Below are 18,860 nucleotides of genomic sequence, written 5' to 3'. Positions count from 1 at the left end.
TTTATATCTTTTTTATTCATAAAATTTAATTTAAATAAAAATTATTTTTAATTAATTTTGAATAAAAATAAATAAAATAAAATTTTTAATAATTAAAAAATAATTTAAAAAAATTCAAAAGTCACCCCATTTGAGGGTTGATAAAAAGAATCGAACGTACGACATTGTTACATTTATTGAGTAGTACTACACTATTGGCAAAAGTTAGTCTGTAATTTTACTTGTTTTGTATTTCCTCCAAAAATATTATGAATTTTTACTGTAAAAATCGTCGAAATTTGTGTTCTAGTCTGCTTCTCCGCGCAAACATGTACAAATAAGTGTAAGAATTGTGCCATCTGAGTTAAAAACAAGCAAAAACATAAAATCCAAGGGCTACACATACACAAGATACACACAAAAAAAACTTTTTTTTTTTTGTAATGTCTGTCATTTAAAAATACTAAATTTCGTGTTTTTGGTGTGTATGTGAGAAATAATTTCAAAAAATCCATCTCTAAAGTTGTTTTTGAACGAGCGCGTTGGAAAAATGTCAAATGCGGAAGAAAGCAATCGACTAGCCGAGAATCGGGATGGCATGAATAATTACGATCAATTATCGGAAATGTATCAGCAGCAAACAAAGAAGCTTGTCGGCGGCAGTGATAACAATGGGCAGCAGCAGCAACATCAGCAGCAAGAGTTGCCCATCGACGCGAATTACCCGAATTTGCAGAATAATCAATACCACAGACGATTTAGGGCATCACGTAACTTCAAGAATCCGCCGCAGCCGCATATGTGCATCCGCGAGAAGACCATCGACGGGCAGGAATTGTTCATAAATGTGCTTTCGTGGAACCGCATTGCCGATCCGACGGACAAAAATAGCCCGATTCCGTTGTTTGGCGGCATGAAAGTGTTGCCGGGCAGTGCGCGTTCGCCGCCTTTGGTGTATGCCGTGATGGCGAGTCCGGAGGTTTTGAAGCAATCCGGCAGGAAATGTCCCGATTCGCCGGAGCGGATGAACTTGGTTGATCTCATGTGTGAATTTGTCGAGGAAATGAATCCGGGATTGGTGCTTTCGAGGTAAGGGTTTGTTAATTTTTGACATTGACTGATAAGAATTTGATTTTTAATGAGAGGAAATTTTCTCAACATGCTTTTAAAGTGACTAAAATTAAAGGATTTTGTCTATTTTCTTCAATTTTTAAAAATTTTGAAGCATTTTTCGCCATATTACGAGATTTTGGCTTAATTTAAAATAAAAAATAAAAATATCATAAAAAATTTGAAAAAAAAATTCATTAAATAAAAAAATTAATTAAATAAAATTAAATAAATAAAAAAAATTAATAAAAAAATAAATAAAAAAAATTTAATAAAAAAATTAAATTTGAAAAAAAATAAAAAAAAATAATTTTAAATAAAAATAATAAAATAAGTAAAAAAATAATAATTTTTATTTTTTTATTTAAAATTAAATTTTAAAATTTAAATTTGAAATTCTTAAAAATTTTTTTTTAAAAATATTTTTTAATTTAAACAAAATTAATTTATTTTTAAATTTTTAATTTTTTTAATTTATTTATTAATTTTTTTTTATTACAAAATTGAATAAATAAAAAAAAAAATTTATTATTTTTAATAAAATTTTAATTTTTTTTTCAATTTAATTTAAATTTTAAATTTTTTTAAATAATTTTTTTTTAATTAATTTTTAATTTAATTTTATTAAATAAATTAAATTATAAATTAATATAAATAATAATTTAAAAAATTTATAAATTTTTGTCAATTTTATTATTTTAAATTAAATTTGTTAAATTATTTCATTAAAATTTTTTAAAATATTTTTATAAAAATTCAAAAAAAAATTTAAAAATGGAAAAATTTTCTAAATATTTTGAAATAATTTCTTAAAATTGCTTTAAATTGTTTTTTTTAAATAAAAATTTTTATCTTCTTTTCAAAAATTTTTCAAGAAAATAAATAAATTTTTAAAATTTAATTCCTTTAAAAGCCTTTTAAAAGATGAAAAATCAAATTTTTGTTAGTCAGTGTCATTTTTTATAAAATTTTTTGTTAAAATTTTAATTTTTTTCTTTTAGACATCCTGAAATACTCAAAGATCGCGATTTGTCGGGCGAACTGAAAGACGTCTGGAATGCCGTTCAAGCACTTCGCGACAAGCAACGAGCCGAAAATCATTACGCAACACAAGAAAATCTAGTCCTTTACACAGAATTCGGGCCCGAAAGTGCTCCGCCAATGTATCAACAGCAACCGCAGCAGCAGCAGCAACAACGCGAAACTGTCATCCAATACAGTGGTCAAAGTGCAATTACAACAACAACAAACGACGATGCCGCCTCCATCAAAGATCACATGGAGAAAATCAGTTCGGAGACGGAAAACATGCGAATTTCGCCCACGGAGTCGCCAACGAACCAAAAATGCGACGACGAACCAACAACACTGCCAACAACCAACAATCCGATTGTCGCGAGTCCCACAAGTGTCATCGTGTCGACGGGCGTCGTAAATGGCTCGCCAACGAACAATCCGACGACAAAAAAAGACCCCTCATCATCGTCCTTCCTCACAAAGTTCCGTTCTTCCAAGACGACGTCGTCGGCAGCGGATCAAGTTGACTCGCCTGCCGATGCGACAAACAACAAAAAAGACAACAACGCGGAAAATAACGGAGACGCGACGACGCATCACACGACGACGTCGCAAAGCAAACACAAGAAATTTCTGAGCTACATTCGGAGAAAAGCAGGTACAAAAAACGACAACTACGCGAATCGTGATAGCAACAACAAGAAAAATGGCGACACAACAACAACAACAACTCACAATGGCAATAACGAGGAAAGTACGACGACGGAGATCGGTAAGCAAGAAATTATCGAGGCGCCAATTATTGACGCGAAATAGCACGATTTTGGGTCGCTAATGAACGAATTTTAGGAAAAAATGATCTTCTATACTTATAAAGAAAAATATTATAAGAGAATTTTGTGTCAAAGCTGTGCTTTAAAAAAATTAGTTTTTTTGTAAAAATTGTGGGGTGGTTTTTTCACGTTGAATTTTCATGAAATTTTCGATCTGAAATTGATAAAAAAATTTTTTTTCATTATTAAAAAAATAATTTTTTTTTATTAAATTTATTAAATTAAATTTAATAAAAATTAATTTAATTAATTTTATTTTTTTTTAATAAATAAAATAATTATTTTTTTTTTAATTTTATTAAAAATCATAAAATTTAAATTAAAAAAAAATATTATTTATTTATTTATAATAGAATATTTTTTAACAATTAAAATAATTTTAAATTAATTAATTTTAATTATTAGAAAAATTAATTATTTTAATTATAAAAAAATAAATTTAAATAATTTAATAAAAATTTAGTAATTTATTTTTTTAAATAATTAAAATAATTAATTTTTCTAATAATTAAAATTAATTAATTTAAAATTATTTTAATTGTTAAAAAATATTCTATTAATAAATAAATAAATAATATTTGTTTTTTAATTTAAATTGAATAAAAATTATTTTTATATTATTTAATATAAATTATTAAAAAAAATAATTATTTTGATTATTAAAAAAAATATATTAAAAATTAAAAGAAAATAATTTTCAAGTCATATAAGATATTTTTGAAATTTATAAATTTTTAAAAATAATATACAAAATAAATTTGTAAAATTTTTGCATATCTCAGCTCATTAAATTCTAAAATTTTTGTCAAATTAATTAATTTTGACACAAAAAAATTAAAAAATAAATTATTTATTAGCTCAAAATTATTTTGACAGCTCAAATAATTTCTATGAGTGCAATTTCATTTAAATTTAAAGTCAATTTTTTACATTTAAAAATTTTTCCAACCACCCCATATGCACACAACCACAGACTTATACACACACAAACACATATTATGTAAAATGCTGCCATATTTAATTAAAAAAAAAGTCGTAAACACTATAGATTAATATTAAAAAAAAAATAATTAATGGTAGTCATTTAGAAAGAAAAAAATAGTCACTAAGTTCTTCTTATTTAAAAGAAAAAAAAATAAATGAGGGAAAAAATATTTGCACAAAAAATAAAAATAAATAAAAAAAAATCAGCAAATAAATCGAACAAACGCACTTTTCTAAAGATAAAAAGCAAGAAAATAAATTATAAAAACCAATTTTTGGTGCTTTTTTATGCATTTTTTATACACATCGCGCGCCCTGCATCAGCTTAATTTTTTTTTTAAATCAGCAAGCTGAGCACGAAAAAAAAACCAATAAAAAATTGGCCTTCAAAAAAAATTTTGGCGCTTTAGAAAATAAGAATTTTTGATAAAAAAAAAAATTAAAATTAAAAGAATGAAAAAAAGTTCAGAATGAAACCACAAATCTTCTCACAGTATTATTTATTTTTCCGAATTTCAGAAAAAAAAAATAAAATAAACTTGTACCTCAAATATTAGGTTTCCATATAATTATAATCGAATATTTTTTTTGTCGTAATTAGTTTTGTGCGTTTTTTGTCGTAATTTTTTTATACGAATAAATATTTAATGTTGTGACTCTTCTTATATTAAATATAAAATAAATGATATTGATATATTAGTTCAATTTATGATTTTATGTTTGTGATTTATTATTAAATTAAAAAAAAAATAATTAAAAAAAGTGCATTTTCAACGATTTTTTTTAGAATAAAAATTATTAATTAATTAAAAAAAATTAATTTTGTATAAAAATCCAAAGATTATTAAAAAAAAATATTATATAAAAAAAATAATTTCAAAAAATAATTAAATTTTGAAAATTATTAAAGGATCTCTCTTTGGTTTCATTAACTGACAATTAATTACAATTTATAATGTAAAAAAAAATTGTAAAAATCATAAAAATTATTGTATAATTATTCCTCTTGAAAAAAATTGTTATTTAAAAAAAAAAACTCTCTTATGATGACTTTAAACAAAAAATAATAATTTTTTAAATTAAAAAAAAAAAAATATTTTTAGCAAAAAAAAATTTTTTCCAGTCCAGTAACATTTTAGCATTAAAAACCTATAAAAAAATAAAAAATCCTTAATTAGTTGAAAAATATGAAAAAAGCAAAAAATTTCATAAGTTTTGTAAGAGAGAAAAAATAAAATAATAAAAAATAGACAAGAAAAGGAAAGAAAAAGAATAAAAAATGCAAGAAAGTGTGTTACAATAACAGAAAAAAATAAATAAAATAACTTTTAGTGGTAAAATTTGTATAAGGAAGAATTATTACGGAATAATGTATAAAAAAAACAAACATAATATAAATATGAATGCAAAAAAAAAGTATGATATGAATACAACAAGTACAGAAAAGAAGGTAAATAAATAGAAATATTATATACACTTTTATAGCGTAAATTGATGTTTTTATTGAAAACCTGAAGGGCACACATTGATTTATTTTTCTAACATTTCATTTTGTTTGTTTACCCAAATTTAAGGCGACGCCTTATTTTCGTTCAACATTTTATTTTATTTAAAAGAACTTTCGAGAAATCAATAAATATTCTTTTGTGTTCGTAAATCAATATTTTTTTCGGTTTTTTCCATTGAAATTTGAGGTTTTGAGAAAAATGCGCAAAAAAAATTACGTAAGTACAAAAAAAAAATCGCGTCATAGGTCGTTTTTAGGAACAAAAGAAAATAAAAAATAAATAAATATTTTGTCACCTTTGCACCTTTGGTACAACCTGTTACTGAATTGAAATTCTTTGTTGTTGGAGAAGAGATGTGTTGACTCGTAATGCAATTTTTTTATGGAGTTTTAAAGATAATGCGATTAATTTATTGAATTATGTCGTCTAATGGACATATTGAACAGGATTTCCGGAAAATGGTAAGAATTTTTTTAATTTCTTGAAAAATATTTTTAAAAAAATTCAGAATAAATATAAAAAATTATAAATAAATATTTTTAAATAATTCAATTTAATTATTTTATAAATTTTTATTTATTTTAATATTTTTTTTAAATTATTAATTTTATATAAAAATATTTATTTAATTAAATTAAATATTTTTTTTTATTTATTTTTTTGTATAAAAAACTAAATTATTTTTGGACAAACATTTAAAGTAATAATTTTATTGACAAAGTTTTTGGTTTTATCAATTAATATATTTTAAAAGGAAAATACAAAAATTATTAATATTACAAAAATTAAATATTATTAAAAAAATATTAAAAATATTAATAAAATTAAAATTTAAGCTTTTAGAATTTTTTTTAACTAATTTCCAATTAAATTTAAAAAAAAATATTTTTTTTCTTTAATTTCAATATTTTTTTTAATTTTTCATTCTTTTGAACGATAAAAAGAAATTAATTACAAATTTATTTTCTTATATTTTGTTTTTGCCATAAATTTTCTAAAAAATCTAATTTTGGAACAAAATATTGCAATTAAAAATAAAATTTTTAATATAATTTAATTAAAAATTAAATTAATTAATACAATTAAAAAATTAATGAATAAAAAAATAACAAAAATATTAATTTTAATTTAATTTAATTAAACATATTTTTTTGAATTTAAAAAAAATTTTTTTTTTTTTAATTTTTAATTTTGAATAATTTTTAACTGATAAAAATTTTTTTTATATAAAATTTTGGAATAAAAAATCAAAAAAAAGTCTTAAAAATGTAACTTTATACCTAAATTCCTTCCTTAAACGACAACTATTTTTTTTTTACTATTTCGCAGCTCTTATTCAAAATATGTTCACAAACAATAATCAATAGAAACGAGCGCGTCAATTGGATTGTCAGAAATCGTCATCTTCACCGTTATTGACATGACATGGGTCAAGGTATAACAACATTTTTTCGTCTACGGTTAACTATCATTTTTTCTGTCGTCATTCTGCGGAAAAGGATTTTGAAGATTAATTCTCCTCGCCGACGAAGTGACTGATGATATGCCTCCGCTTTGATTGACATGTGAACCGATGACAAAATTATCCTGTTCAAACTCCAATTTATGAAATTTCACGAGGAAAAAAGGTGAATGAATCATTTATTTAGTCTTAGATTTTTTTTATAACATTAATTTATTGTTCAGATAATAAAAAAAATGAACAAGAAAATGCTTCGAAAACGAAGATGAGCAAAAATCAGGTTATTTCTCTCGAGGTACGCTTATCTTCTGTGAACAAGAAATTCTTAAAGAAAAAAAACAAAATTTCAAGATCAAGGACGAGTTTGTTCTCGATCCATTTGATGACTCAGGAGTTCATTATCATAATTCTTAAATTAACGGGGATTCTCAGAAAAAAAAATTTAATGAAATTTTTCGATTAGAATCATCGATGTCGTCATCATGAACGAGGACAATTTTTTTTGCGAGTAAAAAAAATAAAAAAAATTCTAAAGGGCTTCAGAATTTAAATTTTTTATGTTTTTTTAATGATTTTGCCTTCCTACACTTATTTACTTAAAGCTCATTGTTAATTTAAGCAAATTAATTCAAAACATTGTGATTAGCATTCATGTTGTTTCTATGTTCAGAAACTATCGATTACAGTCAATTACCTTACTTTGCTTCACTCGAAGTGCTAAATGGCAACAAAACGGAAAGAATAGAAAAAGAAAGAAGAACGAACAAAACGTTTTAAATTACATTCCGAGCACAAGTGAACGAGCGCATGTGAGATTTAATGAATAAGGGACTTGCTTATTACTTATTTACATTAAATTGTTTCATGAGCATTGAACTAATAAAAGCAGCACGAGTAGCGGACAGGTGTGATATGATTTTGTGAGCGCATTTTTCTTATGATTTTTTGCTTGGTTTGGATTAATTGGAAGTTTTTTTAAGTTGAAAATCGAAAATTTTGAAATTTCTTGAAAAAAAATTTTTTTGACAGTTCAAATTTTGACAGCTGTCAATTTGATTTAAATTTATTTTTTTTTAAATTTTTAATTTTTTTATAAAAAAAAATTAAAAGCTAAAACTGAGATCCTAAAATTTTAGAGAAAAATTATATAAATTTCTCATTTGACAGCTAAAAATATTTAATTTTGACAGCTGTCAAAATTTTTTTGAAATTTATTTTCGTAAAATTTTAATTTTTTAATGAAAAAGATTTAAAGTTAAGATTGAGATCGAAAAAATTTTTGAGAAAATTATAAAAATTTGTACAAAAAATTATTTAATAGCTAAACAGTTAAAAAAAAATTGACAGCTGTCATGAAATTTTTTAAAAAAATTAATGAAAGTTTTCAAATTTAAAACATAAATCGAAAATTTTTTGAAAAATAATTTAAATTTATAAATAAAATTTTTAGAAATTATTTAAAAGAATAATTTTCTTTATGAATAACTTTGACATTTGACAGCTGTCAAATTTTTTTTTAAATAATTTTTATTAATTTTTTTTTAATTTTTTTTATCTTTTGATCAATAAAAAAGTTCATAAAATTTGATATTTTACCAAAAAAAAAAAAAAAATTATCATAATTTATAAAAAATATTCAAAAATCTGACAGTTAATTTTTTTTAAATAAAAAATTATTTTTTAATTAAAAAAAAATTAAACTAATTTAATTTAAAAAAAAAATTTTAACTTAATATTTTTTAAAAATAAAAAAAAATCTGAATAATTTTTAAAAATTAATTTTACTTTTAATTTACCGTAAATTTACAAAAAAAAAATTTTGAAAAATTTTAAATTAAAACCTATTTTTTTTTAATAATTTTATTAAAAAATTCAAAAAAATTATCTTATTTGGTAAGATTTTTTTGGAAAAAAAATTCAACTCATTTATTCAAAAATTTTTTTAGCATAAAAAAAGGTCAATGACCTTCATTTGAGCAACATTATAGGTCAATCTAACAGAAGAAGCTAATTTCCTTTAATGAAAATAATTCAATCACTCACTAATTTGATCAATTTTATAAAATCATAAATTAATAGATTTAGAAAAAAAACAACATTTATAGCTTCTCGGTACGGACAGTCATCGATCATCAACATCTATGAGAACACAAACAACAAAATGCTTGATATTCTTCTTTTTTTTATGCGCACCAAACAAACATTCTTATGCGTATCGTATCACGTTGTCGTTTCATGACGTCAGAATTCGTCAGTGTTTTGCTTGAAAAATTTAACAAATTATTATTTTTTCTCCAAAAATCCATAAAAATAGATCATCATAAAAAATTTAAGCTAAAAATTATAAAAATTCTCGCACCTTTACATTTATGGCGATCATCACTTAAAATAAATCACGCAAACGCGACCATCCTTTGCCATAAACTTCTTCTTCTTCTCTCGAGTGATAATAGATGTTCTTTTTTGTTATTTCTGCTAACGAAGAATTTCAAGCTTTGATATCGTCTCAGAACTAAAAATAATATAAAATAGTCATATCATCATCTTCGCACATTCACGAAGCACCGCGAAGCTCATACATATGAATGCGACTTGACTTCGTTGTCGTATGGGCATCAAAACACGAAACACACAAAAATATTGCTCATCGTTGTTCGCGGAGGATATATAAGAAGCCAGATTATTTTCAAAAGGTATTACAGTGCAGTCAGTTGTCTCGTGTAGATCTCTCCGGAATATTCTAATTTATTTTTTTAACGAATTAAAATTGGAGAAAATAAAAACTGTAAAAAAAAATTTGAATAAAAAAGAAGAATTAGTGAAGAAGAAAAAGAATCAAAGAACTAAAACAAAATGAAAACGACAGTGATATTGTTAATTTGTGTGGTAAATATTAATTAAATTAAATAACAGCTTTGACTTTGTGAGAAAAAAAATGTAAGGTTGGAGTAATTATTGAAAATGTTTCATGTTGAATAAATAAAAAAAAAATAATTAAAAATTTAAAGTGAAGAAATTTTATTTGAAATTGTGATTTTTAGTTAAAATTAATTTTTTTATGATTTAAAAATGTGAAAAAAATATATTAAAAAAATTTAACGGTCATTTTTTGAATTGACATTTACGAATTTTTTAATTAAAAATTATTTTTTTCTTTATAATTTTTAAAAAATATTTTTTCAAGCATTTTTTACAAGTTTTGTGATGTATTTTAATTAAAACTTGTGTTATTTTTACTTTTTTAAAATTTAAAATGTGATTTTTAATTTTTTTTATCAAATTGGAAAACAATTAATTATTTTAAAAAAATATTTAAAAATTTCTTTTTATTATTTATTAAAAAAAAAATAAATTAAATAAAAATTATATTAATTAAGAAATTATTTTTTAAGAAAATTAATTAATAAAAATTAAATAATAAAAATTAAAAAAATAATAAAAAAAATTTTAATTAAAAAAATATTTTTAAATTTTGGCGGTTATATTTAACAATTTTTTTTAACAAATTTTTTATCAAATTTTACCAATTAATTTAATTTAAAAAAATATTTTAATAATTTTTAATGTTTTTTTATTTTGAGAAACAAAAATAAATAAAAAATTATATTAATTAAAAAAAAATTAATTTTTAATTAAAATAAATAAAAAAAATAATTAAAAAATTTGAAACAATATTTTTTTATTATTTTAATTTTTAAAATTTTAATTGAAAAAAAAATAAAATAAATTAATTTTAAAAAATATTTTCTATTGAAAAAAATAATTTTAAATGAAAATATGAAACATTTTTACTCATTGCTCCAACCTATAATTAAGAAGAAAAGCCTCCAAGCGACAATCAGATAATTAAACTAATTTAATAAAAAAAATCTTCTGTGGGAGTAACTTCATATTATCTCAAACCGCAATCACGTGTCTTCGATATTATGTCTCAAAACCCGATCAGACAAGTGCTTATGGTCTATTAATGCAGAATAACGTTCAAAAGAGCGACACATGTTTCCCTCATAATAATATTGTCTACTTTTATTGAAATGTAGTTTACATGCGCGAACCTCTTTTCTCGAGGCGAGGTGTGTTAATCGCACTCAATTTATCATCTTTTTCATCTTCATCTTGCGTTTGTTTTTTTTTTTCAAGAGTTTTGTTCTCCTATAGGAACTATTCATTATTAATAGCTTGTGTCAAGTATTTATTCATAAATTTACATATTACTTACTTTTTTTGTTACTTTATTTACCGTATGACGAGCGTCAATGTACTTGATCATGATCATCGCCGTCATAATAATAATAATGAGAGAAGTAATGAATGTTATTACGCGTGACGAGCTCATCTTTTGAAGAAGATTAAAACGTGTGTAATTGAAGGGGGACGCGCATGAAAGGTAGTTAATTAATCTGAATTTGGGGTTTCCAGAGGTTACGTCAAAGAGATGTCAATCACATTCGCATGTCAAGGAATTAGATTTTTTTTTGCTAAAAGTTTATTTAGAATTGAAATTGGCAAGATAAGAAACTCTTGAGGAGCAAAAATTAAAAAAAAAACTCAAATAAAAAAAATTAAAATAATTAAATTTAATTTTTTAAGATTTATCATAATATATCATGATACAAAAAAATTAATATCATGATAAAAAAAATTTAAAATTAAAAAAAAATAAAAATTAAATTAAATTATATTAACCAAAACTAAAATAAATATCAAAAAAAATTTGAAAATAAGTTAAAATTTTTAATATTTATGTATCATAATATATCATGATATTAAAAAATTTAATAAAAAAAAAATATTAAATTAAAAATTAAACTAAATTAACAAAATTAAAAAATAACAAAAAAATAAAATTAATTTAATTTAAATTTAAAAATAATTTTTTTTTTAAATTTTTATCATAATATATCATGATATTATCAACAATTTTATTTAAAATTATGAAATTAAAAAAAAATTGAGAAAAATTTCTTAAAATGACTCAAATTATTGAAATTTAAAATAATTCTTAAATTTAAAGATTCGCAGCTCGATAACATGATATATCATGATATTAACTAAAAATACATTTTTAAGTTAAAAAATTGAAATAACTTGTTTAAAAATGCAAAATTTTAATTAAAATTAATTTTGATAAGTTTTAATGTGATATTTTAATATTTTTTAAAATATTTCAAGTACATGATATATCATGATATTTTTATTCTGAACCCTAAAAAATTAGAAAAATGATAAGAAAAAAGAACTTTTTATAGTAAAATTAAATTTTTTTTTACAAAAATTGATATCTTTAAATTTTTTTTTTATAAAAAATATCAAAAACAAAAAATTTACGACATAAAATATTATTTCCTTACCTTAAATTGACACCCAAACATTCAATTATGTCACATTTCTCCGATTATTTTAACTTATCTCGATTTTTTTATATTTTTTACAACAAAATTTTTACCACATGTCGCTCCTCACACATTTTGACAGTTATTACCTTCGATGCATCTCCTATCTTATCGCTCCAAAAAATTTCGCAATTACCTTGCTTTTAATTTAATCATTAAAAAAAATATTTATTTACATTTAAATTTTTTTTCTTGTTGTTGTTTTTATCTCAAGATTGTCATCCAAATAAACATTCAATCAATCTTTTTTCCATATCATGCAAAAAAACATGTTCATGATCGCAATTATGAATAATTAAAGCAGTAATTGAGATGAAACACCAACATATAAGACATGCGCTCGATGTTTTTTTTCGTCAGTTAATTGTCATTCAGAAAAAAAAACAAGAAGAAGAAGAAGAATTACTCACGCATAAATTTTTACACAAGCGCTACACATTAAATCATCAACTGATTGATTGTTAACTGTCGAAGAATGAATGAATTGCCAAATAATAATTTTTTTAAATATAATAAAATGTACTTGAAGGTGGTTGGAATTCATTTTTTTCATGTAAAGTCTAAAAAAGTACCGAAATATTTGGGCCATGATTAATGTCATTGTGTTTGGGTTTTTTCTTTGTAAATATTTATTTATTAATTTCGGATTATGCAAAAAAAATCAAAAATTTCAATCGATGTAACGAGGAACTAATTTTTCATTTTAAAATAAAAATAAATAATTTAGAAAGGAATTCAAGGATTTGCGGAAAAAAATATAAATTTAAAAAATAAGGCGTCTCCATTGAGGAAGTGCATTAAAAATATGACAAAAAATATTTAAAATAAATCTGTCAAAAAAAAACAAAAAAAAAACAAAACAATTGAAAGTGAAAAAAAAATCTTACTGTGTCATTCTTTAATAATATTACATCATCTGCATTTATAACACATTTTTTTTTTATTTAAAAATTTTTTTTGCTGATCCCTTTTGTGTTTTGTTTGTAAAAAAAATAAAGTTCGACTACCTTTTTTTAAATAATTTATTTACTTATATTTTTTTATAAAAAATGACAAAAAAAAACAAAAAAAAAATCGTGAGGTAAGAATTAAGTCTGTGACATTTTAAAAAAAGGAAGATGTAAATTTTTTAAGTGTTTTCATTTCTTTTCAATGTCACCTGAAAAAAAAAGAAGATGATGTCTTATTTTTTATTTATTTATTTTTTCTTACGTAAACGACAAAAATGGAAGATTTATGACCTTAAACTTTTTTTAATGTAATAAATTTCTATATAAAAAATTTTTTTTTCTTAGAATTTTTTTTTTATATTTTTTTCTAAAAAAGATATAAAATTTCAATAAAATTGGATAAAAATCTTTGGTGAATTTTGTAATTTATTACAAAAATGCGCAAAAGCGTTAAACAACAGAAAAAGATGATATCACCCAGAAATGGTCATTTGTTTACACTCTCGTGCCTATTATCTCTAATAGAATGACGTTAATCCGTGATCAAATACAAATAAAGATATGGGATTAGGGTTTTTCTACATTTTATTTTATTTTTATTAAATAAAATGTCAAAAAGGTTAAAAAACGTGATTGAATGTGTGTGGTATTTGACTAATTGGGGTGAGAATTATTGAAGGGTGAGGTTTTTGTTTAATAAATTATTTTTTTTTAAATTTTTTTTTTTATTTTTTTTTTATTTTTTTTGAAAATTTTTTTAATTTATTTATCAAATTTTTTAGAAGATTCAAAAATATTTAATTTTTTTAAAACAAATTTTCATTAATTTATTTATTTTTAATAAAATTTTTCGTTTTTTTTATAAAATATTTGGTTTAAAAAAAATCTTCAAAAATTTATCAAAAAATTTCAAAAAAATTAACAAAATTTAATTAAAATTTTAAATTAATTAAAAATTAATTAAATAAAAAAATTAAATTAAATAATAATTTATTTTAATTGTAAAATTTTAAATAATAATAAAAAAAAAATTTTCAAGGAATATTTTTCAATAAAATATTTAAATAATTTTTTAAATATTTAAAAAATAAAAAAATATTAGGTATTTATTTAAAAAAAAAATATTTATTTTAAAAAAAATATTTATTTAAAAAAAAATTATTATATTTTATATTAATTTTTTTTATTTAAAAATTATTTATTTTTTTAGTCAAATAATATTTTATTTAATTATTAAAAAAAAAAATAAATGCTTCTAAATTGAAAAAAAAATTATCAAGAAAATTTCTATAGAACAGAAATCTATAAAAAAAAAATAATTCTTAAACTTTTATTCTTTGATGATCGATCATCATTTTCTATTCTTCTTCTTGATTTATTATTTTTTAGACACTAATTTCCTATTCACACAATAACTTTTTTTTACTTCAATTCTAACAAATTTATTTGCGAAAGAAAAAAAAATCTACGACGCATTAACCAGAAGTCGCTTTGTAATGCTAATCAAATATTGATACAAAAATTGTTAATTTACCTTTTCAATAAAATTCTTTCAAATTAAATTCCAACAACATCGCCGCTTTTTTTATACAAAGAAAAAAATCATAGACAAAGGCTTAAAAAAATTCAAAGAAAAAAATTCCACAAAAAAAAGATTAGCTTTAAATGATAAAAATGCAACAAATAGGCGATTTAACGGTATTTTAACGACCAAACATGTCCCATAAATAGAGAAATAAAGAAAAAATGAAGATTTTTCTATAAATTTGTGATAAGAAACGTTCGTCGCTTGTTTTTTTCTTCAATTAAATGAAATCTTTTGTTCTAACGTAAATTTTTCTTCTTCTGAATTTCTTGCAGGTACCCGCAGTTTTGTGCGAATTGGTTCATCACAACATTCTTACGCCCGAAGAAGCTCGTGGTTTCTTGGAAAAGCAATCTTTGGACTTGAAATATGCGAAATTGCTCGAACAACATCCAATTCCCTTTGGTCGAAGTGATGAGGGACCTCGCGAATATTGGTATCGCGGCAGAAAAATCGACAATCCCGACGATTATGTCGAAGAAGTTTACGACGTGAATCAATTCCATGGGCAAGATGGCGAAGGACGTGCCTTGTTCGGGTATTCGGACAATCAACAATCTCGCGTTGAAGCCATCAATGGAGTCGGAGACGTTCGCGGTTCGTACAAATGGTTGACACCAAGCGGCGAAGAGATTGAAGTTAAATATTGGGCTGATTCGTTGGGATTCCATCAAACGGATAACAGACCAGTTGTTGAATTGAAACCAGTTGAAGAGACGGAAGAAGTTCGTGCTGCTCGTGAAGCTCATCAAAAGGCGTGGGAAGAAGCTGCTGCTGCTGCGTCGAATAATCCTGATCCTAATAGGTGAGAAAATGTTTAAAAAATAATTAAAATTTATTTTTAAATTAATTAAATTAATTTAAATAAATTTAAAATCAAGCAAAACTTAAAAAAAAAAAATAAATTAAATTAATTTAATTAAAAAATTATTTAATTATTTTTTTTTAATTTTTAAATTAATTCAATTTTATTTTTTTTAATTAAAAAATTAATTAAAAAAATTATTTAAATTTTTTAATTCAAAAATTAATTTAATTTTAATTTTCAATTTTTTTTTAAATTTTTTAATTAATTATTTTTTGAATTAAAAAAAAATTAAATTTTAATTAATTATTATTTTTTAAATTTTTAAAAATTTTCAAACATTATTTTTTTTTAATATTTTAATTAATTTAATTAATTTAATTTTATTTTATTATAAATTTAATTAAATATTTAAAGAATTTAAAATTTAATTTAAAAAATATTTAAAATTAATAAAAAAAATATTTTTTTTTTTTTTTTTATAAATTTAATATTTTTTTATTTTTTTTTTAATTAATTTTTTTTTAAATTATTTAATAAAATTTTTAATTATTTTTTATTTTTAGCGACATTTACAACCGTGCCGCCATCGCTCGCGACGAAGAAATCTCCCGCCGCGAACAAGAGCAAGAATTGATGCGCGCTGCCCAAGAAGAAGAACGCATGCTTAAACTCCAACAACAAGCTCGTGCCTACGAAGAATCCGAAGAACCCAAAGGCGAACCACGTGGTTTCTTCTACAGCGTCAATTACCCCGCTCCCGTTATCGTACCCAAAGAAGGACATGCCGAAGTTCGTGCTTACCAACAACAACGTGCTCTCGAAGGTGCCGCTTCCGAAATCCAAGCTGTTGCCGTGAAACCCGATAACGCAAGAATTTCCGAAATTGCTCACAACGAAGGCGCGATTCCCGTTGATGCGGTTCACGATGCTCAAGTTCACCCCAAATTGATGGCTGGAATTGTCAACAGTCAAAAATTGCCAGTGCATTCGTAAAAAAATGAAAATTTAGCGAGTAAGGAAACTGGATTGCCATGACCTTTAAAAGTATTTTTTTGTCAATAAAATTTAAAAAAAAATGAAATAAAGAAAGAGATTATTATTGAATAATAATTAAAAGTTGTTCTAATTTTTTTTCTACTTCGGCATCTTTTCATCATATATGAGAGTTTTCACGCATGGCAAGTTTAACGGCTTTAAATTTTCGCACAATTATGAGCATTCAAGAGTGAATTTTGCTTTGAAAGAAAGAAAAAGTTACAAATTATCGATTAAAAAATGCAGACAATGGGAATAAGGTCGAGATTTAATTATAAAATTCTTTGAATTAGCAAAAAAATTTAATAAAAAAAAATTTTAAAAAATAAATTTATTGTTTGAAAAAAAAATAAATAATTTTAAATTAAATAAAATTTAATTTAATTAAAAAAAAATTAATTAAATTTAATAAAATTTAATTAAAAAAATTTAAAAATTTAATTAAAATTTATTTATTTAAAAAAAAAATTAAAAAAATTAAAAAAATTTTTTAAAATTATTTTTTAAATTAAATTTCATAAATTTATAATTTTTTTTATTTTAATATAAAAAAAAATAATTTAAAAAAAAATAATTAAAAAAAATAATTAAAAAAAAAATATTAAAATTTTAATTGAAAGTTTTAAATTTAAAAAAAATATTTAAAAAATTAAAAATAAATGAAAAAATATAATTTTTTTTAATTGAATAAATAATATAAAAATAATATTTATTTTAATTAAAAAATTTAATATTTTAATTTTAGAAAAAAATTTAATTAATTAATTATTAATTTATTTAAATTAAAAAAATAATTTAAATTTTTTTATTAAAAAAAAATATTAAAAATTAGTTAATTTTTTTAGAAAAAATATTTAAAAATTATTAAAAAAATATTTTAAAAAAAAAATTTTTTATTAAATTAAAAAAATAATAACTTAATGAATTGAATGAAAAAAAAAATTAAATTATCCAAAAATTTCGCTCATTACTTTATTTTTTATTGCTTTTTGTTTCACATTTCATCGATAAAATTAAAAACAAATAAATACTTCAATTAACGTATCTTCACACTTTTTTTCGTGAATTTGATTGATTTATGCGAATTTGACGTGTTTCCATTCGAAATTTCATCCAAATGTGGGCCACAATCCAAAAAGCCCCATAAAGAAGTAATAATAATTCGTATAGTCAATTACTTTTGTGACTTCCTTGTCATCTTGGTACTTTTTCCTTCGCTTCTTCTTTCGCTTTTTCCTCTTTTTCTTGTCTTTATTCGGCTTTTCTTCTTCCTCCTTTTCATGATCTTCCTTGTGATCGTCTTCCAACGTCGACATTATTGGCTTTTTCTTGCGATTCACCTTTTCTTGTCCCCATTTTTTCTTTATCTTATTCGTCACAATTGGAATTTCCTCTTCATGCTCGTACAAATACGCGGGAATTGTCGGTTTTGGCGTCGTTGGTTTCCTCGAACCTCCTTGCTGTTGTTGCCACCATTCCTGTGCATTGGCCCACATTTGTTGCATGCCCGACGATAAATCCGTTACGGTATCTTGTACGTTAATTTCAACGGGCACAAGACCCGATTCCTCCAATTGTGACCACAAAAAGCGATTACCCTTGATGTCGTTTGCGGTAGCTTCATTTGGACCGATTATGAGAAATGCCGCGAGAAATTTCAGCAAAATTTCATGCATTTCTTTTTGTTATTTGGAAAGAGGCAAAATAATGAATATTATTAGCGAAAAAGTAACAAGACATGTGTGAGCGTCTTATTCGTTGCACGTTGCTTGAGAAACTAACTGCGATTTCTTTCATGATTTGATAATTTTTTTTATTTTGATAAAAGCAGTTTGCTCATATTTGTATAAATATTTTTTCGATGCAGTTGTAGTTTTTATTATTATATGTTGTTTGTGTTGTTTCATATGGAAAAACATGCTTGCTTCGTGTAATTGCGAAAACAGAAATATATAAGTATGTGAAATAAATATGGGGAATGAAACGAGGTAAAGCACGTTAAAAAAAACTCGACCAATGCAAGTTGACAGAGTACGATGAAACCGCATTTCCGTCCTACACGTCAAAAAAAAAATAAGCAAATGACAGAAACTCGTATTCAAGAATTGAAGAAATTGAGTTCAATAACTTAAAAAGTTTTAGAACTTGAAAAAGAAAAAAATTGTCGAGGTTAAAAAATTATTAAAAAAATTCAAA

At 22.5% G+C, this 18,860-nt stretch overlaps 2 protein-coding genes across 3 annotated transcripts; both read left to right on the top strand.

Moving 5' to 3' along the window:
• Positions 1-216: 216 nt before the first annotated feature.
• LOC134831671 (probable serine/threonine-protein kinase dyrk1) lies at positions 217-4,832 on the top strand. Of its 2 annotated transcripts, XM_063845469.1 has the most exons (3): positions 217-1,068; positions 2,091-2,878; positions 4,711-4,832. In XM_063845469.1, exons 1-3 carry the CDS (start codon positions 530-532, stop codon positions 4,713-4,715), a joined length of 1,332 nt encoding a protein of 443 aa, XP_063701539.1. In that variant the 5' UTR covers positions 217-529; the 3' UTR covers positions 4,716-4,832. The 2 variants fall into 2 exon arrangements, with proteins under 2 accessions (XP_063701539.1, XP_063701537.1); XM_063845467.1 differs by lacking the exon at positions 4,711-4,832 and having other exon boundaries at positions 2,091-3,050.
• A 4,772-nt stretch (positions 4,833-9,604) lies between these two features.
• On the top strand, positions 9,605-16,717 carry LOC134830429 (uncharacterized). The gene is made up of 3 exons (XM_063843916.1): positions 9,605-9,779; positions 15,097-15,626; positions 16,193-16,717. The coding sequence occupies exons 1-3, from the start codon at positions 9,747-9,749 to the stop codon at positions 16,620-16,622; spliced, it is 993 nt and encodes a 330-aa protein (XP_063699986.1). The 5' UTR covers positions 9,605-9,746; the 3' UTR covers positions 16,623-16,717.
• Positions 16,718-18,860: the final 2,143 nt, after the last annotated feature.

The sequence above is a fragment of the Culicoides brevitarsis genome, chromosome 2 (genome assembly GCF_036172545.1).
Source record: "Culicoides brevitarsis isolate CSIRO-B50_1 chromosome 2, AGI_CSIRO_Cbre_v1, whole genome shotgun sequence".
NCBI classification, from domain to species: domain Eukaryota; kingdom Metazoa; phylum Arthropoda; class Insecta; order Diptera; family Ceratopogonidae; genus Culicoides; species Culicoides brevitarsis.
This window is presented reverse-complemented; position numbering and strand designations above follow the sequence as displayed.

Excerpts from the sequence above, each read along its gene's own strand:
- LOC134830429 (XM_063843916.1), top strand. The coding sequence starts at position 9,747 with ATGAAAACGACAGTGATATTGTTAATTTGTGTG. Across the intron at positions 9,780-15,096 it reads TGATATTGTTAATTTGTGTG|GTACCCGCAGTTTTGTGCGA; the intron begins GTAAATATTAAT and ends AATTTCTTGCAG. Across the intron at positions 15,627-16,192 it reads AATAATCCTGATCCTAATAG|CGACATTTACAACCGTGCCG; the intron begins GTGAGAAAATGT and ends TTTTATTTTTAG.
- LOC134831671 (XM_063845467.1), top strand. The coding sequence starts at position 530 with ATGTCAAATGCGGAAGAAAGCAATCGACTAGCCGAGAATCGGGATGGC. Across the intron at positions 1,069-2,090 it reads CCGGGATTGGTGCTTTCGAG|ACATCCTGAAATACTCAAAG; the intron begins GTAAGGGTTTGT and ends TTTTTCTTTTAG.